Below are 24,128 nucleotides of genomic sequence, written 5' to 3'. Positions count from 1 at the left end.
GCGGTGCACGGTGTGGGGTGCGCATCAATGACTTTCTGTTGCATTCGCTGTTCTTACTCTGCTCAGTGTTAGTATTCGTACGCTAGTACTTGCATGTAGTTGTTATATGTATATACGTTTTTGCAATTTAATTTTGTTTACCTTTTGGTAGCGTGACTTTAACTGAATGTCTGTCTCCTCTTCATTTCCATTTCAGAATCCGAAGTGCACTGAACGAATAAACGCGCGCGCGCATTCTACGTACTAAAGTCACTAAAGTCGATGACGTATGAGTTTGGAATTTTTCTGGAGCGATAATGCTAAGTATGTGGAATCGAAGAAAAGAAAAAGAGCGCAACAACAAAACAACTGAATAAGGAGAACGGCTGGAGTGCTGAGAAATATTTGTTTATAGTGCCAGTGGAAAATCTGCTTTCTTCGGTAGTAAAGCACAAATAACTAAAAAATCGCACGCCACGTTTACTTTAACAGTGCGTGTTTACCTTGCGGCATTGTCATCACCCATTGTCGCCTCCGTCATCGTTAGCTTTACTTTTACGGTATCGTATCAACTCTGTTTGTTGGTCTTGCATTTTTCTATTGCATTCCCCCGTACCGTACCGTTCCGTTCGTTTAATCGTTGGTTTGAATGCCTACACATCGTTTGTGTTGTTGTTAGCCAACTTCGCTTTTATTTTAGCGTTTTTTGTTTTTTTTTTGTGATCTGTGTTTATTTGAAAAAGCCTCACCACGAATTACCTGTCGTTTTCGTCGTCGCGGCGATCAACTGTAGTCGCAACAAGTGGTGGCAAAACGACGGCCATAAATACCACCGCATTGGCCACTTCAGCAGGATCTGCCTCTGCGTCGTCAAGTGTCTCTTCATCCTCGTCGGCGCTTGGATTGTTGAGTTCGAGTATTGTAGCCACCTTTTCGAATCCATTCAGCAGCAGTAGTAGTAGCAATAACGGCAATAACAACAACAACAACAATAACAACAGCAACAGTTTTAATAATAGTAGCAACAACACTGCCTACTCAACAACAGCAACAACAACAGATCCCTCAATAGAAACTATAAACCCTACAACATTGCCTCCCACATACTACAATATAAGTCTACAACAGCAACAACAACAGCAGCAACATCAATATTATCAACAACATCGTTTTGCTACCAATACTTACTTTCCCAGCAACACTAACACTACTGGCAGCATACACGCAATGGCTGCTAGTGGCACAGCTGCACCGAACAGCAGCACAGCTGCGCTCGGCACCTCGCCCACATATGAACCGCTCGGGGGTGGTCAACATACGACTATAGTGAAAGAAGGTTGGCTACAGAAGCGCGGCGAACATATAAAAACCTGGCGTTCACGTTATTTCATACTGCGCGACGATGGCACATTGATGGGCTATAAAAGCCCACCGGTTAATAATGCCACCGCGGATCCATTAAACAAATTCACAGTACGAGGCTGTCAAATTATGACAGTCGATAGACCTAAACCGTTCACCTTTATTATACGTGGTCTACAATGGACGAATGTGATCGAGCGCACATTTTGTGTGGAAAAGGAGATCGAAAGGCAACAGTGGACCGATGCTATCAGGTGAGACTATTAAGTGAAATGCACCAACATACATAGGTACAAGAATACAAAAATTGCCTTAAAAAATTAAAAAAACAAATTAATAAATAAAAAAAAAAATAAAAATAAAAATAAAATAAAATTAAAAAATGAAAAATAGGAATGAATAAACAAAACAAAAAAAAAAAATAAATAAAAAAAAAAATAATAATAATAAATAAAAAGTAATAATAATAAATAAGAAGTAATAATAATAATAAATAAAAAATAATAATAATAAATAAAAAACGATAATAATAATAAGTAAAAAAAAATAATAATAATAAATAAAAAAAGTAAATAAATTAATTTAAAAAAATTAAAATAGTAATAAAAAAATTATAAAAAATACAGAAAAAGTTAATAAATAAATAAATAAATACAAAATAAATAAAAGAATAGAAAAAGAGAACAAAAAAGTAAAATAATAAAAAAAGTAAAAGAATAAAAATAGTACAAGAATAAAAATAGTACAAGAATAAAAAAGTAAAAGAATAAAAATAGTACAAGAATAAAAATGTAAAAGAATAAAAAAACAAAAAAATATTGAAAAAAACCAAATAACAATTGAAAAAAAGGAAAAAATTTAAAAAAAGGAAAAAAGGAAACAAAAATAAAAGAAAAAAAGAAAAGAAAATACAATATACCTGTGTTCAAAATTATAGGAGCGCGACGAATGAACAAAATTCACAAAAATTTAGCAAATAAAAAATAAAAATAAAAAATGCACAAAAATTTTTTTGAAAAATTCTGGGTATTCAATTTTATAACCCATTAAATTTCAGTATACCTGTAATATCGTGCAAGTGTCAAGTGGCTCAAGATTCTCAGTGATTTTTGACAATTTTTCTTTGCATACGATGTGAACAATTTTCTTCCATATAAAATATTCCAAATATTTGTTTTATACGGAAGAAAATTCTCAAGCTGAAAACAATTGAGAAAAATAAAACAAAAAAGTTTAAAAATTACAAAAAACTAAAAATAAAAATATTAAATAAAAATGTTAAAAACAAACAAATAAAAAAATAAAAAAAAGCAATTGAAAAAAAAACAATTCACAAAAATAAAATAAAAAAGTAATTAGAATAAAAAAATTGAAAAAAAAATTTAAAAAGTTATTCAAAATAATAAGAATAAAAAAGTGAAAAGTAAAACCAAATACAGCAAATAAAAATTTAAATAAAAAAGAATGGTGGAATTATCATCATATAAAAGTTAAATATTTTTGTTTTTTTTGGAATATATAATATTTGTATACAAGTAAAAACTTCTTCTTTTATAATACAATAGGTTTATAAAGTAATGAATTAAAATATTTGGTAGTCGAAAAAGTCTTTTCGTATTTCTAATCAAACTTCAACTCATTTATTTTTATATTTATAATGAACTTTATTAAACCAAATATGTACCATTTTGGTCGACCACCTTTTGCCATTTTTCTTCTAGAGACATTATTCCATCAGTGTAAAACTTTTGTGGTTTCTCGGCGAAAAACTGCGACAAATAATTTTCATAGGCTTCTCTTAAAGCCAACTTTACTCCATTAAGGGAGTTCTGCATTGACCGAAACAAATGGTAGTCCGATGGTGCAAGGTCAGGGCTATATGGTGGATGCATCAAAACTTCCCAGCCAAGCTCTCCCAGTTTTTGCCGAGTCATCAAAGATGTGTGTGGCCTAGCGTTGTCCTGATGGAAGACGACGCCCTTCGACGACATCGCAGATGTTAATTCGGTTCATTAAATTTTTCACAGCCAATTCATGTGGTACCCAAACATCGAGCTTCTTTTTGTAACCAGCCTTTTTTATATGGTTCAAAACCGTTTGATGTTGAATGTTTAGTGCCTTGGCGATGTCATGGCAGCTTATGTGACGGTCCTGGTCAATCTTTTCCATAATTTCATCGACTTTTTCAACGATAGGTGGACCGGAGCGAGGTTCATCTTTCACATCGAAATTTCCAGAACGGAAGCGAGCGAACCATTGTTGTGCTACACGAACTGATACAGCATCGTCTCCGTAAACTTCACAAATTTCATTGGTGGCTTGCGTGGCATTCTTCCCTTTTTTATACAAAAATTTGAAAATATAGCGAATTTCTTAATTATTTTCACTCATTTTTCACAGCTATAACTTTTTTTCAACTTCTCCGAATTTAATTCTCTTTTGGTTAAATGAAGCTTAAAATGTCACCTTTCTAACACCATATGATATGACACAATGTGATTGGTAGCACTGGAGATAGATGACTCCAACGACATCTATTGACAAAATACGAAAAGACTTTTTCGACTACCCAATATATTGCGGGCGACGCCCGTCAAATTCGAATGTAATACAGAAAATCGTGAAGGCCCAAGCCCGTCATTTCCACTCAAGGAGTTAAAAAAAATAAACAAAAAAATTTATAAAATAAGAAATAAAACAATAATAATAATAAATTAATTAAAATGCAATATAATACAATACCTTTGACGCTAAATGTGTATTCAAATAAGTTTATTTTTATTTGTTTTTCACTACAGAAACGTAGCGAGTCGCCTGAGTGAGTTGGGCGAGACGGCCATGTCGCCTTCGACCTCAACAGATATGTCTGATGTGGATATGGCGTCTATTGCCGAAGTGGAACTGCGTAACAGTTTCTCTGTGCAGGGCACAACGAAGCGCAACAGCGGTGGCGTTAAGAAAGTCGTAAGTATTACAAAATTCGCAATATAAAATTAAACATCCTATTCTGCACTTGTAAAGATTTGCTCATTATAAAGTGAATGGTCTAAAAAATGCAAATAAATAAAAAATTGGCGAATATTGACATTTGCATATCGCTTCGGTGCAAAAAGCCCCGAAAGTAGTAAAATCGCATGGCTGTCTAATAAACACATACTCGTTTAACTCGCTGTAAGATCTGGCGCACTGGCTTTAAAAATCTCACATTACCTGAATCCAATATAAAGATTAAAGGGGTGGAAAAGTTTTTTTCTTTTTTGCTGTGTAAAAGAAATAAGGAAGAAAAACTTAAAATGAGAATATTAAAATATAATATTAAAAAAATAATGCTGAAATATCGACATAAAACCAAAGTAGGTGGAACTGACAATCGGTATTTAAACCAACTCACGTAGCCCGTTACCGATCCATTGCGATGCCACAGCAGCAGGTTACTTGTTACTCCTCGTTAAAACATTTTGTTTTAAATGGCTGATACTTTTATCTCTAAGATCATCAGAATCATTCAAGAATGATGAGCTAAAGTACCTAAACCTACTGGCATCCCATGCAGGGCATCGCCAAAGGTCGGTCAGAGTCTTCCTCCTCCTAATTATTGCAGCTTCTGCAATAGTCGAAATGAAGTACATTCCGTCTTTTAGCATGTGATCAAAGCAACTAGTATAGAGACGTTTTTCTTTGACCTATCGGGTAGCGCCTTCGAGCGCCTGAAGTCCCAAAATTTTTTAGAAGTACTTGTCAGACTATCAATCATCTCGTATTGGCTGAATTGGCAATGCTACTGAGCGAAAAATACAATTTTCTGGTTTGAAATACACTTTATTATTCAGTATAGTCTCCCTGAGCATCAATACACTTGTTCCTACAAGATTCCAATTTATGAATTGCATCCCTGAAGTGAGAATCTGGAAGACTGCAAAATACGCTTCCACAGCTGTTATGACCTCATCATTTGATGAAAAACGCTTTCCACGCATGAATTTGTTTAGATCTGGAAACAAATGGAAGTCGCTAGGGGCCAAATCTTGTGAATACGGTGGATGCTTCAACAATTCGAACTTTAATTCATGGATATTAGCCATTGTCAAAATGCTCTTGTGACGCGGTTCATTGTCCTGATGAAAAAGAATTTTTTTCTTTTGAAACTGGGGTTTTTTAACGAATCTTTTCCTTCAGTTGATCTAAAAGGTTGCAGTAATATTCAGAATATATTGTTCTACCAGTTTGCAAGTAATCTGAAAACAAAAATCCTTTCGCATCTCAAAAAAACTGATGCTAACAATAAATGTCCTTCGGAAGGACATACAAAATTTTCCTTGTTTTGGGAACAAAAATTACGTTGGTTTCTCTCCATTTATCACGGATATGTGACAGCTTGACTTCTGAGGCAACTTTAAAAAACTACCAAAAGCCGTGGTATCGCTGGATCAAGCATTCGCTAAAGTTTTACTAGAGCAATACCATCGGGACCAGGTGGTCAAGAGGCTTTAAGCTATTAACTGCCCATCGAATCTCATTTGGAAACGGTTTCGGACAGGATAGAGGAGGACCAGGATTTTCCTCCAGAACGCTGAAATGTACGTTGGCCAAAGCAACTTCCACTGATTTTTAGAAACAAGATAGTCCTTCGCTCTACCATCTTGTCGTCACCTTTAACCACAGAGCTATAAGAGTCCTGGAACATGTTTAGCAGCCTTGTGCCCTTTAGCGGCATGCTGCTCCTCGGAGGACCTCTGTTGTTTAGACGCTGGCCCCACGATATTTGCCTTGGACGAATGAGAACTACTAGGCCCATCAAATTTGATGGGCTTGGCTCACGTCAACGAGGCCTTATCCTTCTCGGATAAGAAATCTTCGTCTACAGCCGCAAATCTAGGCGGAATGGTTGGCCACTTTTTGATATAGGCCAGCTTAGAAGAATGCCTGTGCTTAGTAAAACGTATTTCCCTGGTGTCTGCTGTCAATGCAGAAGATCTATTAAGACTACGAGCAGTAGTTGTTGTAGCAGCATAAACATTCCCCATACCTACATACGCGGAATGCTGCTGGAGTGACAGTCCTTAACCGGATATAAATCCGGGTCGTTTAGGTAACGTAGAACCGACTGTCGTGGAAACGTAGTCGACCCTCCCGCTGTTGGGTACTTAGGAGGGCCATGGCCAGGTCCTACCAAAGGTTTAGCAGCGCCGCAGCTCATAGATTGAGCATTTACGGAAGCTGAATTGGAGGGGTTACCTCCTTTCGGTTTTTTAAGAGATCTGGACTTTCGTTTGAAAAAAGTATTTCATTTTTGGTCCCATAAGTGCAGAGTAAGGGAAGGTCCATTCGCACAAAAGATCCTGTATGCAAGTAAGGCTAGATAATACAGAAGATCGCCAGGTATTCGGTAACTCCGTTTGCGACGGGCCTATTTGATGAACTGGACCTCCAGCCACGATGAGCCTCGGCACCGGGCATATGACAGCTTACTCCTGCCTAGGAGAGAAATATGGGGGAAAGAAAAACAAGAATAGGGAAAGGAAAATAGGTCATCCCTCTTGACTACCTCTTAGCTTCGGGACTCAGTATTTGCCCTCACTAGGCTCCTGCTCGACACCGACGTGTGTAGTCTCGCAAACAAATAAACAGTAGAAATAATTTAATTTGCTGTTGTATTGTTAAAATGGGCAAAATAAAAATTTATAAACAAAAAACTAAACAAAATTACTAGAGAAGGGTTTTAAATAAAATGGCATTAAAAAAATTGGAAAGGATTAAACAAATTAAATGAAGTTACAAAATTGCAAAAGAACTCGCGAATTGGTGAAGGAACCATACTTAACAGCCATGACGAAGTTCGACTACTTTCTGAAGTTCGCAAAAATCCTTTTAAAAGTGCACCGTAACTATCAAATGATGTCGAAGAATGCCTCGGAGAAGCTGTGTGTGCCTAAACCGTTCGGAAGGTACTGCGCACTTATGATTGCCATGGATATAATTTATAAACATAATTTTTTTCTTTTCCTTTTGAGAAAGAATTGGTTTTATTAATATTTGTATTGTTATTTTTGCTTTGTTTGTACAGACCCTTGAAAATTTCGAGTTCTTAAAAGTGCTTGGCAAGGGCACTTTTGGCAAAGTGATTCTGTGTCGTGAAAAGGCCACCGCAAAACTGTATGCAATTAAAATTCTCAAAAAGGAGGTTATCATACAAAGGGATGAAATCGCGCACACTATCACAGAGAGCCGTGTGTTACAGACTACGAATCATCCCTTCCTAATTGTAAGTATAAAAACAACATTAAAAAATAATTTTATCACAAATACATTTTAATATCTTTTTCTATTTATAGTCACTTAAATATTCATTTCAAACCAACGATCGTCTGTGCTTTGTGATGCAATACGTCAACGGCGGTGAACTTTTCTTTCACTTGAGCCGTGAACGTCTTTTCACCGAGGATCGTACGCGATTCTATGGTGCCGAGATAATTTCCGCTTTGGGTTATTTACATTCTCAAGGCATTATATATCGTGATTTAAAATTAGAGAATCTGTTGTTGGACAAAGATGGCCACATTAAGATTGCCGACTTTGGGCTGTGTAAAGAGGATATCACCTATGGCCGTACTACGAAGACGTTCTGCGGTACGCCCGAATATCTGGCGCCTGAAGTATTAGAGGACAACGATTACGGGCATGCAGTCGATTGGTGGGGTACTGGTGTCGTCATGTATGAGATGGTTTGTAGCTTGTTTTTGTACATTCTTCTGCCGCTTCGTGGACATACGTTTAAAATCATTACTTTTGCCCGTATTTTTATTTTTTAATTTTCAATTTACAATTGTAATTCACTTTATTTATTTTTGCCTATTTTGCGACAGATATGTGGACGTCTTCCTTTCTTTAATCAAGATCATGATGTGCTATTCGCACTTATCTTAATGGAGGAAGTGAGATTCCCCCGCACAATAACTGATGAGGCTCGTAGTTTACTTGCCGGCCTATTGGCTAAGGATCCACTCCATCGTCTTGGTGGTGGGCAAGATGATGTCAAAGAGATACAAGCGCATCCCTTCTTTGCGAGTATTAATTGGACGGATTTAGTGAATAAAAGGGTATAGTATAAAACTTATTTTGTTTTAATGTAACTATCATATAATTTTCGTATCGTCATGTAGATAACACCGCCTTTTAAACCACAAGTAGTATCTGATACAGATACACGTTATTTCGATACAGAGTTTACAGGAGAAAGTGTAGAATTGACGCCGCCAGATCCTGCTGGTACATTGGGTTCGATAGCAGAAGAGCCACTTTTCGCGCAGGTGAGTTGAATGCAAAGTAAATTAAAGTGATTATAGTATAAATTTTAAGCAATATGAAATTTCGGCAAGGACCTTAATTTTACCATCAAATATATTCGAATTTCCAAAGTTGATCAGTTATGCTTGTTTAGGTTGAATCAGCCGTGTGAGCTGCTTTTAAAGACTTCAAAGCAGCCACAATTTCCTCAACTTAATTCATGTTTATCTCTAAACCATTTAGTCAAAAGATTAGCATTTCGAATACCCCCAATTTAGGTTGCCTGCGCTGCTCTTAAAGGCTCCAAAGGTTTACAAAAGCTTAACAATGGTTAGAAAAATCATATTTCTGACATCGCTTCCACTGCCTATTTATCTCTAAGCCAACTCTTTTGTGAATTCAGTCAGCCTATTTAACGAGTAACAGTAGCTAGTCCATCCAGCAGCTCGAAGAAGCATTTCTCCATGACCTCCGAGGTGCATTCATCGATGTGTTCAGCGTTCGCATAGAAAGTATTCCTGTTCTCCCGCAATAACTCTAACCTTCTTTTCGTGAGAGGTGGTTTTGTTGAATTCAGTTAGTTATTCTCTTTACTTCAAAGATCGGTGTTATTCGCGCTCTCTAGAATTTGCCAATTTTTTTTTAATCTTCAGCTTGAAATATAAATTTTTCGTGAATTTCCATAATTTTCATAACTTTAATATTAACAATATTTTTATATTTTTTAATTTTTTTTAATAGTAAAAAACGTGAATGAATTAAAAACAGTTTTAAATCGAAATATTTTTGAAACTTGAAATTCGAAAAAATAGTTTCTTTGTATTTTTATGGACCAAAATATTCGGAAAATATTCGCTAATGAAAATAAAACTTGACATTTTTTCAAAATTATTCCAAGAAAAGATATTGGCTGGTGAGAATGACATAAAAAAATCAACATGTAAAAAAGTGATTAAAGCAGTTCTCAAACAAATATTTTTCACAAAACACAAAAAAATAAATTTCCTTTCCATGTTCGAAAATGGGAAAATCCTTTTTGAAGAGAATTAAAAAATTAATTTTCGTTTACGAAAATATATATGAAACTCGTTCGGACTTCATTGAAGAATACAGTTTTAAGTGAATTTTTAAAAATTCATGTTCACTTCATTAATTTTAATTCATTTTCATTTAATTAATTTCAAATGCAAAAGTAATTCGTAAACTGATACTAAGGAATTGAGAAAATGAAATAAATAATATTTTCAACATAAATAAAAACATCAACAGTTTTATAACGGAACTTTTTTTACGAAATTCGAAATATTTTATTTATTTTCGAAAATTATTTTTGAAGAGTGCGATAGCAAATTAAAACCGACTTTGGGAATGAAAATAACAAAAATTGATTTTTAAGAACGAATTGAAAGCCATATGAATTACTTAAAGTTTGATATAGTAAATGGTGAAAAGGGGTAAAGAGATATGTGAGCGACGCTAAGACTTAAAAATATATTTTCGTTTTTTTTGTTTAACAATATTTCAGTAAACTATATTAATATACATGCATGTATATCGGAATGGGTGGGTGCGTAACTACCATTCGGAAGGGCCCGGGTTCAAAACCCTGTACATGAAATGCCAATGATAGAAAAAAGTTTCTCTTTTACCGGTCGGCCCTCGGTAGACAATGGCAAACTTCCGAGTGTTTTTCTGCCATGAAAAACTTCTTATAAAAAAACTAGCGGCATAAAACTGTAGGTTCCTCCATTTGTGGAACGTAATCAATACGCACACCACAAATTAGGGCAGAAGCTTGGTTAAACACCCAACAAGGGTTCACGCGAACAATAAAATATATAAAAATTACAATTAAAAACAAGCTTCTACATATTTTAAATGAATAAATAAATAATTGGATTTCGTTTTTTCACGCCAACAGTTCAGCTATCAGGATATGGCATCCACATTAGGTAATTCATCGCACATCAGCAGCTCGGCTGGCCTTGCATCGATGCAATAGAATCGAATAAAATGTGAATGATGTTGCGATCGGCAACAACGTCAACAATATAATATTGATCGTCCTTATGATCATTACTGCCATCATCGTCATCAGCACCATCGTCATCGTTATTGTGAGAAACAACAAAAACTACACCAACAACAAATGAAATACCAGCAACAACAGAAAAAACAAATAAAGAAGCAGCAGCAGCAGCAGTCAAAATTTCAATCGAAACTACATAAATATCCTACAACGCCGCAGCTGTTGCTGCAATCACAGTCACAGTCACAGTCACCGCCACAGCGTACACGCCTGCATGCTGCTATACTATCGCAATGCATTAGCAACTATATTTTTGGTGTTAGTCAAGTTAGTAAGGTTTTCTAAACTACAGCATCTGTATGTTTTCTGGCTTCTGCCGTCGCTCTAGGTGCCCCTATTACTGCTAATCCTGCTGCTGGTCCTTTTGCCCCGTTGTGAGTGCAAACACTTTGGCGGATGGAGCGACTTAAAAGAGCTGAATGAGCAACAGTTTCTTGCATGCATACGCATCGACACATACCATTCCGCCCGGACGACGATTTTGTCTGCACCGTGAACGGTTGCGGCGGTGGCTGCAGCGACGCAGAAAAGCTTACCCAGAGTTCTTACTTACTGCGGCAGGAACAACTACACAAAACTAGCAAAGTAGCAGAATAGCAATGGCAGTAGTGGACGTAATGGCGCGTACAGCCGTATCAGCAACTACAACAACAAAAAACAGCATAAATAAATATTAATAATAATAATAATAATAATAATAATACAGAATAATAATAAAAGTTAAAAGTAAACGTAATAATTAAAGTAAATAAAAATTTAAACCGCTAAATTACATATACATACATACGTACATATATATATATATAAATAAATAAATACATACATATAGTGAACAGCAACAATTACTGCTACAACTACCAATATTAGTACATACTGCAACTACAACAACTACTATTAAATAAAAAATAATAAAAAGGCAACAAATAAACAAGCGTAATTTATTTTTTACACTACGGTTACAATTGCAACTACATATAAATATAAATATTAAAAACAAAAGCAAAAACAGAGTAAACAGAAGCAACAAAAACATTACGGAAAATAATAAATACTACAATTTATTATTATTATATATATATAAATAAAAAATAACTGCGAAATGGTTAAAGTTAGTTATAAATAAATTACTATATTTAATAAACAAAGAAAGGAAATAAAACTAGTTAATTTAATATCTCTTTTTCCTGCCTCATTGCTATTATTTCTGTTTCTTAAAATAATGATGCAACTAATGTACAACAGAAACAAACAAAAACAAGAAGTCTTTAAACTACATGCGCGCACTTTATTTTTCTTTTTTATTTTGTCGAAACCTGCTCGTAAATAAATGTGTTTAAATTTTGTTTCGTTTAACGGTTTTGTGCTGTGCGCTAAATACATAATTGACGATTTACAATTTTTTTTTGTGTTTTCTACACGTTTTACATGTTCCGTTATACTATATAAGACTTTCGTGAGTTCACACAAAATACAGTTATAAGCAGTTCTGAATGAAGTGTGCAGTCGAGGGAAGTAGAAAATCAACCGATGCTAATAAAATATATCAAAATTTATTATGAAACATTGCAACCTACACAAAATAAAAAAAAAAACTATAAAAACGACAGTAAGGAAAATTTACAGAAATAAAAAACTTTAGCAAAAATAATGTACAAACAGCGAAAATGTATAATTTAACTAATAACATACTACATACCACATACATACATACATAAATATCAAAAGTAAAATTAATAGGTTATAAATTGTGTATTTTGTTTGAAAAGAAAAAAAATGCAATAAAAAGAGAAAAAAACTTGAAAACAAGCGTAAATGTTTAAGCGTACACTATTGTAAATGTCTGTTAGTTATTTGTTGTTGTTTTATGTTTCTTTTCTCCTTTACTTAGATTTCCGATCTTATCTGGTGATTGAAAACTCGGTTGTAACTCGATTCGAAATTTCAACTTGAGATTACAGAAGATAATTTTATAAGTCGAAAGTATTAAAGCAAATAAAATGATCGTTCTTACATTTGTCTTACAATAGTGTCGTGTTTAGGTAAATATGTCAGCAATACTTTTACGAATTTGACGAGTTATTTGGCAGCACATTTAATTTTGACAATATTTTAAACATGCCACTTACACACAAAAAAAGTTTTCTTTCGAACACATAAATATTCAAGTCAATACTCCTTTAAATTGTTTGAAAGCTGCGTCCAAAGTTCAAGTTCAAAGAATTTAGATCAGTGGCATCTCCGATTAACCAAATCATCGAATAACCAATCGAATGTAGTTTGTTTTTATGTTTACATTTTTACTTCAAATATTTTTCAGCATTGAAATTACTGATTTTTTTCAGAATAATTTTCCAGTTATTCTAACCTCTTCTATTTAAATTAATCGCTCCAACGCAGTGGTGACGAATTGCGCTTCGAATTCTATTTTCAGCATAAATCTCGGCATAAAGATCGGCTCAAAATCGTTCGAATATGCAAAGTCTCACATAAAAAACTGTATGTTTTTGTAATGTTTTCTTTTATAATTTAGATGTAAATAGTAATGCCTTTTAATGATTCTAAATTTGAGTTTAATAACTGAAAAAATAGCAGAATATGCACTGTGGATTGCATGTTTATAATCACAACACCATTAGATATGTGGGTTTAAAATTAGCATTGTAGTAAAGCTATGAATATATTATATTAAGAGAGTTTTTTTGCATATTTGGAAATGTTTTGAAAACGGAACGAAAGAAATTGTACGCAATTGGAATTTAGTCAGAAATTTGTTGCGAAAAAAAGTTCAATAACTTCTTTAATAATTGAGTAATTCATTACTGGCTTTGCACTAATGCATTTGGATTAATTAAATTTGAAAAGTTTTTCGAACATCAAAAAATTTTCGAACCCATTTGAAAAGTGAAATTTGTATGTCACATAGTTTTTCTAGTAGTTAATTAGTTTAGTAGAAACATTGAACATACTTTGATACATTTTCGTTACCCTTTTTTAATTATTTCTTTCATATTTTAATATTTACTTTTTTTGCATTCATTTAATATTTTTTGTAGTCGTTTGAAAATAACTTTTAATATCAAATCCACTAATTTTGAGTTGCGAAGTGACTTCGAATTAATCTTTATTTTGTTTTTTAAGTTTACGGAAATATATATGATTTAAGAATGACAATTAAAGGTTTAATACGAATTTTCATGACAAAAAGAAAAGCAAAACGAGTTACACACCACAATTGGTTTTTAAATCTGGTCACTCGAGCGATATTCGTTAAAAGTTAAAGCGAAATGGTTACGCTTTTCAAGGGTTTTTAAATTTCGAAAACAAAAAAAAAAAACCTATTTCGAAAACACAATGTTAATATCTAGAGGGTAGAAAATTGTCAAAAATCCAGTTCGAAATTTAAATTCATAGCAGAATCGAAATCAAAAATTATTGTCGCATTTACTGCCTCTATTTTAACTCAACTATTCTCGTTACAGTCTCATCAAGTGTCATCGATTAGTGGTTTGTTTCGGATATCAATTTGCGCTCAAAGTTCTTTCCTGAATTATTTGATTCTTTCAAATACAAAATGCTATTTTTATATCCGAAATTTGAAAATGCCGTTATATGTTAATAGTTTTAACTTTTTTTGTTAGGTTACTTTAAATTTTTTTTAAATGGATTTTCAATGTGAAAATTTATTCAATACTAAAAAAGCTAAAAATTATTTGCACACAGATTTTGATACAATTTTATTAGTTGATTGTGACTATTCCCTTTATACACTCATAAAGGGTGTTTTCTTTGACTGCATGATATCGATAACTATGGTTTGGCAGCTAATGACAAACAGTGTTGACATTTTTGTTCAGTAAGGCCGTCGTAGCCGAATTGGTTGGTGCGTGATTACCATTCGGAATTCACAGAGAGGTCGTTGGTTCGAATCTCGGTGAAAGCAAAATTAATAAAAACATTTTTCTAATAGCGGTCGCCCCTCGGCAGGCAATGGCAAACCTCCGAGTGTATTTCTACCATGAAAAAGCTCCTCATAAAAATATCTGCCGTTCGGAGTCGGCTTGAAACTGTAGGTCCCTCCATTTGTGGAACAACATCAAGACGCACAGCACAAATAGGAGGAGGAGCTCGGCCAAACACCTAACAGAAGTGTACGCGCAAATTATTTATTTATTTTATTTAAGGTTTGACAAGTCATATAAGCATAGTTCTTTTTTCAAAACTTAACAAAAGTGTTTTTAAGCAACCCCGAGCCCCAATTGCCTTTTCGAAATTGCTAACCTTAGCTCAAATACTATTTTTGTAATTTTTTTATTTGGCGCAAATTAATTTTTTTTATCTAGAAAGTAGTGTGAAATTCATAAAAAAACATTAAATTTTAAAATTTCTTTAAATAAATTTTTTATAAGTGATATACGTTTTATTTTGGGAAATTGACATTCATCGAAAATTTTCGTTCCAAATATTTTCGCACAAAATTTAATTGGTTTCGAAAAGTCTAGTGAGTAAATCATAAACGCTCCCGACAAATAAACCGCAGTTTGTAAAAGAAAGTTAATTCTTAACCAATTAAAATGAATTTTTTGGCAGAGACATACGCTATTGAAAAAAACGCCCAATCATTGTCTGGAAATATAAAATCTTTCTCGCTCCTTCGTAGTAACGAAAAATGGATTTTTTCAGGTTTCTCGGGTTATAAATTGGAAATAGTGAGTTCAACAACAAAAAACAAAAAAAGGAAAAAAATCTAAATTTTATTTAAACTCACTAAATAACGGTCTAAGTGGTTCATAGAGAAAAAAAATCATTTTATGAAATCTACTGCAAATTAAAAACATTTTTCTTGAATGATTTTCAATGTTTTCAAAAATAAAACCATTTAAATAATGAATGAATATTACAATAATTCAAGGTCTCAAAACTTGTGTTTTGTTTTCGAATTTCGAAAATCTATAATGTTCTAATATAATCTAATAATAATAAAATCTAATAACGTTCTTGCTAAATTTTGAATATTGAAAAAAGTCGAACGATATTTACGCTTCCATATGGTGCTTGTTTTTAAATTTCGAAGATCCTACCAAACTGGGCTTTAAAAATGTGTTAGTTTTAGTTTTTGGTTTTGTATTTTGAAAAGTTCTTAACACAAACACACACATATACATATATATTTCTTTTTTCAAAGCTTACGAACTTCAAGTAAACTTCTGCTTTCAAAATTGTTTGTATGTATCTTTTAGCTATTAAAAGTTGAGAGTGCTGAGATTTTTATGGTTTTTAGAAGCGGAGAAGATTTTTTTATAATATTTGCTGATTTTCATTGGACATATTTTTAGGGTTTAAAATTTTGAAAAAAATCAGACCAAACAAATAAACAATTTTTGACGACTATTTTTAAAAGAAATTCTGTCATTTTAATATTTAAAAAAATTATAAATATTTATATATGGTCTTTATTTGTATGTTTTTTCTAAACATTTCAGAGCTTTTATATTATTTATTTCAAATAGAACTTCAATTAACGCATGTTCGTATTTTTCTATCACAAATATTTATTGAGAATTATTTGATAACTCGAAATTGTATTACATGCATGACAAAAATGAACGGGTGTAGCTTCATTTCGAACTCGAAAGCTCCTTAAATGCTCAAAAACTATATTAAATCGAGTGTAAATGTAAAATGTTTTGTTAAAGTAAAGAACGGAAATTTTAGCAGTACCGAACCTAACCTCAAATATTTGATAAATTTTTGAAGTAATTAACACACACAAATAATACATCAGAGAATTTATTTTTCTTTATATTAAACTCGTGTTCAAAAGTATATTTATCTATATAATTTGTTTATTAAATATTTTAGGCAAGCAAACAAAAAACGAAATAAATTAAAGTTTTGCTGTGGTTTAGCAGACGAATAAGCAATTGAATTTGAAAGCACTTATACAACACATGCAATCTTCATGCAAAACAGTTACAGCAAATTTGAATAAAAAATTATATAACAAATTCAAGAAAAAAATGCACCGAAAAGCGAAAAAAAATTAAATAATAAAAAAAAAACTAAAATGAAGTAAAAAAAAAAAAATAAATAAATAAGAAGCAACCCTTTTGATATTTTTATACACGCAATGAAAATCAGAAAAATATAAATAAATTAAATTATATAATAATTAAAAAATTATGTATTGCGAGTTAAGTCAAAAAACTAAATGCGGAACATTTTTTTGCGTAAACATTAACAAAATTAAATTTAAAGAAAACTATAGGAGGAAATCCCTTGTAACTTGGCTTAAATTGATGTTAAAATGTTCGAAAGCAAAGGTAAATAACAAAATTATAACATCTACTTGATTTCAATACTTTAATTTGAGCTAAAAATAATTAAATTCAACGCTGAATAATATAGTATAAAACGTGGCATTATTTGAAAAAAAAGAATTAATATAATTAGATTTTGGCATAAGATAAAATTAAAATCAATTTGAGCACTACGCTTAGCGTAAAAGAAAAGAATTAAAAAAGTCGGAAAGTACCAAAAAGAAAAAAACGTTAAATATGTAGATTTATTGTATGGAAAAAGTAATGAAATGGTTATAATAACATAAAAAAATCAAATGCCGAAAAATGCGATAATATACAAAATTAAAAATTAAGACAATTTTCGAAAATCGAACACAGTTGTATACTACATTTTTCAAAAATAATCTAAATTCAATGAAATGCTTAAAGTAAGAAAATTATATTTTGTAAGTAAATTAAATTAAATTGTAAAACAAAATTAAACATTTTCAAACTCAGAAGTGAAAAGAAAAGTTTACGAAGGTGGAGTGAAGTTAAATTCGAAAATGCTTTGGGAAAATATTTCTAAAAATATCTAATACACTATGAAGGGAACGAATAATTTTGATCACTGATCGTCGTGGGCGTAAGGTGAAAAAGAGCAAAACTAACAAAAATAATCATAATAAAGAGCAGTAAAAGAAGGTCGGTAGAGAGCCTTATAAGGCTTATAAGGCTTTTAGCTAGGTGCGAGCCAGGGTCTACACATAAAATACATGAGAAAAGGGCAGAAAGTTAGAAACGAAAAATTTAGCGACATGGCTGGGTAAAGAGTGCAGTAAATAGCAATGCTATACCTAATCCACGTAGACGTTTTTTTTTCTGATAGTGTAACATGGGTAGGCGGCTGGCGTAGCCGAATGGTTGGTGCGTGACTACCATTCGGAATTCAGAGAGAACGTTGGTTCGCATCTCGGTGAAAGATCAAAATGAAGAAAATAAAAAAATCTGCCGTTCGGAGTTGGCTTGAAACTATAGGTTCCCCCATTTGTGGAACAATATCAAGACGCACACCACAAATAGAACGAGGAGCTCGGCCAAACATCCAAAAAGGGTAAAAGTCGCATGTGATATCAAGAGGCATTGGTTGACCGTCAGAGAGCGAGACACCTGCAATCACGGCAGAAAAATGTTATCCGTATACAAACCCTGATGTAACGCAAGGGAACGACGACTGATTAAGCGGCAACGACTGCCTGTTAACCTCTCTTGTTTTGTTGGTGTTATAACAACATAAGTCATAGGTTATGTTAACTTGGCTGATTAACAAATAGTCCCACTTAGACCAGAACTGGCTGTTTAGTGTTGAAGTTGGGGAATTCAATTAGCTGTATTTGGCGGCATGTAAAACCGGTTCGTTCTGGTAACGTGAAACGGGCTGTGGTGGAAAGAGTGTATGGAAGTAAAGACGCCAGTTCCTAGTTAGATTGCAGCCCCTCTGATCGGAGATCTCTCTAAATAAGGGTAGGAATACATAACCAAGTCAGTTTAGACGCAGTATATAAAGGGCATTACCTTTTGTTACAAGCTATGCAAATTTCATTCTGCGCCACTCTTAATTTAGTTGTGTGAGATGGTGTAAGACAGTGCTCCGTAATACACTAACTAAGAGTGAGTAATATAGAGCTGAAGAGTGTCAACAGATACGTACAACAGTCCCAACGGAATGTGCCGCTAGCGTAAATCCGACTGTCTTTTGAACATCCATCAATCTCGTAAGGCTGGTGGGCTGAGGCGTGGTGACTGGTTTGACGAACCGATAATCACCTACATGGGGGTGAGCTAATGAAGAAAGATCTTTAACCTGAGCTATGCCTGACCGTTGTTCGGTTTGAGCGCAGTAGTCTCTATGCACAAATGATCACCGAAAAGTGAAAATAAAGTGGAATAGTTTTAAACCTCCTCAAGTATGTAGCGAATGCGCTCCTAGAAATGGGAAGCAGAATACACTCACTAATAATAAAAGACGAGCGTATGCATCCTCTACAGGTGTTTTGCTCAAGTTTCTCTTTAAAGTTTGTGGTAAATTTCATGGTGTTGCCTCTCAAATGGAGGGCTTCAAGTTTATAGGACACAGTATTGTAATACCACTGGATAAGAGCGAAAGGAAAAGTAAAAGCGAGGAAGGGCAGTGAACAGTACCGAGTAAATGAATAATTAATGAGACTCTGTGGGCTGTTCATATAAATGGTTGGCTTGTATACAGCACAGAAAGGCTTTGAGGAGAGTACCCGATTAGCAGCGTCACCACGATTGAGTGTTACGGCTATATCAGCTTGAGTTGCTCCTACGATGGCAACTAATTCCGTCTTGTCTTGAAACATGACAGCGCTAACTGAGGCGTTATGTAGTGGGCCAAGCAACTTTTTCACCCAGAGAACGATCTTTGCTCAAAACTAACTCGTCGTTGGCTGACTGTCTAGCTAGTTGAACAGTGATTTAATTAATATTGTTCTCAAGCGATGGAAACCATTTCTCGACTAATTTATACTGTCTGCTTTGTTCAATAGCCTCAGCCGTTCATCGTCGCTTGATCATCAAAATAAATGCTTATATCCTTAAAGGTTATTAAACTTGTGAACAGTCAATCGGCTGCTTTTTTGAAGCATCTATGTGATTTCCGAAATAGCTGTTGTTGCTGTTGCTTAACTGCGTAATGGTGCTCACACGCACCAACGTAAACGTAAGCCCGTATCAGCTGGCACGATGAAACTAAACTGTTCCGTTCCGTAGTATCGTAGAACGTTGTTTCATCGTGTCAGCTGATATGGGCGATTACGTTGGTGAGTGTGAGCACCATAATCTGTCATATTTTGTCATTCAGGTGGTCGAGAAAAGGAGCTATTCTGAAAGGGCTCTGAGTAAATACGGGCCCATATTTCTATCGTTAGTGAGTTTTTATTTTTCTATGTTTAATTCAAAGCAACTGAACTCCAAATAGAAAAGTTTGTAAATGACGAGGTAACTTAGTAAAATATTTTTTCAGATTAAATTTAAAATTTTTGACAATTTAAAATGAAGGAATCAGTTTTTTATATAAATTTTTCATTTTTTTTATTTTTGATAATTTTTTTATAGGGTTTATAAAACGGGGCCGCTGCTTTTTATAAGCAGAAAATTTAATAAAGAAAATATATATTTTTTGCTGAAATAAATAACTTCTATGTACGAGAATATGTATGGTGCTTTCTGCGCTACCTTTTTGCTTGCGAATTTCTGCTCACTTTTCGCCTTGAAAAATAATTAAAAAAGTAAACTTTCGAAGAAATGCAAAAGTAAATGCTGAAAAAAACTAATATTAAACAATAAATTTAAAAATATACTTACAATTTTCCTATATCACACTATTTACTAATTTTACTCTTAACTCCACACTACAACAACGACAACTGCATACATACTAGGTACACACATACATACATGCATGGAAATAACTCCCATGCGTTCTTCAATAAGGACACAGGCGTCGATTAGTTTTATAAGTTTTACTTGTTTTAAGTTTTTAAACAAATTTATTTTAAGTTAAGTTTAAAAAATACAATAAGAAATATTGTGCATAATTGAAAATTTAAATTGAAATAAGTAAATGCATTGAAATGTGAACACTACAAAATAAATAAATAAAAAATAACATCCCATTCAAAGAATTTTATAAAACATGGTAATTTTGCATAGGGAAGGGAGCTTAAACATACAAAACCAAAAAAGCGATATACAACAGCAACACAACGCAAAACATTTGGAAATTGTAAACCTTGAAGAATTGAAAGAAAAACTATCACGAAAATATGTAGATAATAAATTATCTGCATAGTAATTTATACATATTTCTAATACATAATATATTAATATATATATAAATTTATATGTATATATTTACTTTATATACATACATATAATAAAATTATGATTATTAAAATATATAATTAAAAAAAAAAATCAATAAAAAAACTTGAACAACAGCAACAAAACGTATTAAATCTAGAAGTGAAACTAACAACCAACCAATAACAGCAAAATAACAAAATATGATAAAAAGAATAAAGAAATACAAGCGAAAATACAGATAAAAATTGTAATAAAACAACAAAAAATTTAAATTTGTTTCCTTAATTTATTGCACCGTACTACTGTAAGATGGAAAATGAAGTAGATGGAAAATAAAAAAAGACGACCTCGAAAAAAAAACGGAACGGAATGCGAGAAACGTTTAAACATCTGCAACTCCATCCTTGATGTAGGAAAGATGTTGTTGTTGTGGTTGTAGCAGTTTACTAAACCCAGCCAGTGTAGAGTAGTCATCGATCGTCATCGTCTAACTGATCTAATGGTAGGCGCAAGAAACGTGGAGTTTCGACATGTTGGGTCCATAGGGAGAGGGGTTTTAGGTGAGTGGATTTGAGAGGGCATGTGTGAATAGGTGGTTAGTATCGTGCGGTGTGCCTTCACATGCCGGACACATATTGAGTATGTCGGGAACGATTCTGGATAACCAGAACGTAATTGGGCCAAAGTTACGCGTGTCTCGCGAGGAAGCTGAAGCTCTTCTTCTGCAATAGGTGCGTGGTTGAATGTCGATAACGGATAAGAGTCTCCCGATGGATGTCGTTAACGTCTGTATATTTACTGTCCGGTGCAGTGCTTTAGCACATCAGGCTTTAGCACATGTCTGCATGGGTGATAGCTTCTAGAAAAGCTGTTGATCAACGCTAGACACCTATCGAATAATGCGTAGGTATTTTCACAGCAATTTAAATTGTATCCATCTGTAGATACGGACAATATTCTTCAAAGCAGGAGGCTGCTTAAACTGGTCTTCGGAAGATGAAAGCATTCAAAATCGTTTAAAAAATCTGTGAACAGTGGATGTTAACTACTTCAGTAGGGCTACCCACCTGATGGTTAATGATCAGCTTATCTTATTACTGCCGAAAAGTGGAAAGCATTCAAATTGATTCCACTACTGAAATCTTGGCCCTGGTAGTCGTAGACTTATCGAAAAGCCTTCTACACTATCAGACATAAAGCACAATTAGAAAACTCTGCTCTCAGGCTAAAACTTTGCCCACACTAAAACTGAAGCTGTGGGCGACATTCATCAATAACACTTCAATGTCAGAACTCGACGGATCGAACGCCGCTTTACATAAGTATGCATATATGTGCAGAAGCTTCGCATGATATTAAAAAATCAATTGATTGCACTTTCGACAAAATACTGAAGTTGCCTGTTTGAGTGCAGATAAATTAAGATAAGCGTATTCTCTTTTAATATTAACGTGGCAACAAATTTCCTCTGAATACTCAACATAGCTGTAAAATTTATTCAGTATATTCTGACTATGCCGCTCTACTTTTTATGCTGAAATCATACTTTGTTATGCCGTTTGTATTTTCCATGTATGCGCATATTCATTTGAGTTCGATAAGCTACAAATTCAACATTAAAACCAGATCATGTTTCCGAACGCAATACTCTTGAGCATCTGTGTGTTAAGAAAATATCTTAAAAATCTCTCTTGCTAATTTAAAAAATCTATTGTTACACACTTTAATATGCGTTTCCCACTGCAGCACACATTAAATCTATAAGCTCTTATTTCATCGTAATATATCCTTAAGCGTTTTTTTATTCGAATTTTATAGAAATATTTAATATCTCTTCCATAAATAAAGTTAGACAAAACAGTTTTTAGTTCAACTAGGTACACCTTCTATCACTCGCTGTTATGCAGCTTTATGCCAAGAGCATTCCCTTGGCCACCTCTTTAGCTTTATCGGCACTAGTTAAAACTTCTGCAAGTTTTAAACCGAAATCAAAAGCTGTGCCAGGACCGCGACTGGTAATCAAGTTACCATCCTGTACCACCTTTTCGTTGTCAACATATCTAACGTAAAAAAGTTAAAATAAAAAAAATGTTTAAAACCAAACTGTAAATTCAATTCAATGCACTTACTTGTACGATCCCTCCAATTTATCCTTAACCGAAGGGTACGAAGTCAAACTCTTGCCACAGCAAATGCCATGCGCAACAAGCGCGGTAGGGGCAGCGCAAATAGCTGCCACAATACGTCCAGCTGCTTCTTGCTCTTTGAGCAGTGCGCCAAGCACTGCATTCTCAGACATTGCCTTTGCGCCACCAAGCCCTCCGGGCAAAACGATAGCATCGAATATACCGCCCTTTGCTATCTCCAAAGATGTGTCGGGCACAATGCAGACATCACGGGAGCATTTCACTGCATCCGCACCGAGCAGGCCTGCCACGGTTACCTTAACCTAAGTGTTTGGCGTTAAGTTATATGCATTTAAAAATAACTCAAATTAAAGCATCTATTATTTGTTGCCCGACTGTTCGCCTCTTTTGCACTTACCCCGGCACGACGCAAGACATCAGCGGCTACAACGAATTCCATTTCCTCAGACCCGGGAGCGAGTATAACCAATGCAGTTTTAGACATGTTGCAGGATGTGCTATAATCGAGATTCCACTGATTTGCTGTTGATAATATGCTACGATGCTGTGCAGCTTTTGCCGAAGTTATTTTGCCGGTAAGTGTTATTGAATTGAATAATGACCTTCGCAAGGCGACAAACATCTGTAGTAAATTTTTGATCCGGTGAAAATTTTAGACCAGTGTCAAACTGTCACAAGAAATTTGTTTTGGGATGTTTTGGGAGCGCCATATTGCCAAGCAGAAATTATATTTTGGGGTGCTTGTCTTAGCTGTGTATAACAATAATGTTGCTATGTGCAAATGTTGCTGAAACATTTGTTTGCTAAGAATGAAAGCATCGAAACTGAAAATATTAATTGTTTATTTCAGTTTTTTATTGAAATATGTTGAATTCCTTGTAAAAATGAAAAAAATATCGTGAAATTTGCTCGTAATGTCACACTCGCACATATATATATATAATTGGCGCGTGCACCCTTTTTTGGGTGTTTGGTCGATCTCCTCCTCCTATTTGTGGTGTGCGTCTTGATGTTGTTTCACAAATGGAGGGACCTACAGTTTCAAGCCGACTCCGAACGGCAGATATTTTTATGAGGAGCTTTTTCATGGCAGAAATACAC

General features: G+C 33.9%; 2 protein-coding genes across 2 annotated transcripts; one reads left to right on the top strand and one right to left on the bottom strand.

The window, feature by feature from the left end:
• The first annotated feature begins 1,087 nt into the window (after positions 1–1,087).
• Positions 1,088–13,560, top strand: LOC129240571 (RAC serine/threonine-protein kinase). The gene is made up of 7 exons (XM_054876475.1): positions 1,088–1,595; positions 4,140–4,305; positions 7,406–7,603; positions 7,674–8,063; positions 8,205–8,438; positions 8,502–8,648; positions 10,547–13,560. The coding sequence occupies exons 1-7, from the start codon at positions 1,207–1,209 to the stop codon at positions 10,625–10,627; spliced, it is 1,605 nt and encodes a 534-aa protein (XP_054732450.1). The 5' UTR covers positions 1,088–1,206; the 3' UTR covers positions 10,628–13,560.
• A 9,088-nt stretch (positions 13,561–22,648) lies between these two features.
• Positions 22,649–23,689, bottom strand: LOC129235810 (protein dj-1beta). Its single transcript, XM_054869851.1, has 3 exons — positions 23,425–23,689; positions 23,010–23,329; positions 22,649–22,940 (listed from the first exon to the last, which is right to left on the bottom strand). The coding sequence occupies exons 1-3, from the start codon at positions 23,647–23,649 to the stop codon at positions 22,790–22,792; spliced, it is 696 nt and encodes a 231-aa protein (XP_054725826.1). The 5' UTR covers positions 23,650–23,689; the 3' UTR covers positions 22,649–22,789.
• Between the last annotated feature and the right edge of the window lie 439 nt (positions 23,690–24,128).

This window comes from Anastrepha obliqua, chromosome 1 (assembly GCF_027943255.1).
Source record: "Anastrepha obliqua isolate idAnaObli1 chromosome 1, idAnaObli1_1.0, whole genome shotgun sequence".
Classification (NCBI taxonomy): domain Eukaryota; kingdom Metazoa; phylum Arthropoda; class Insecta; order Diptera; family Tephritidae; genus Anastrepha; species Anastrepha obliqua.
The sequence above is the reverse complement of the archived record's forward strand: the minus strand, read 5'-3'. Positions and strand labels throughout refer to the sequence as shown.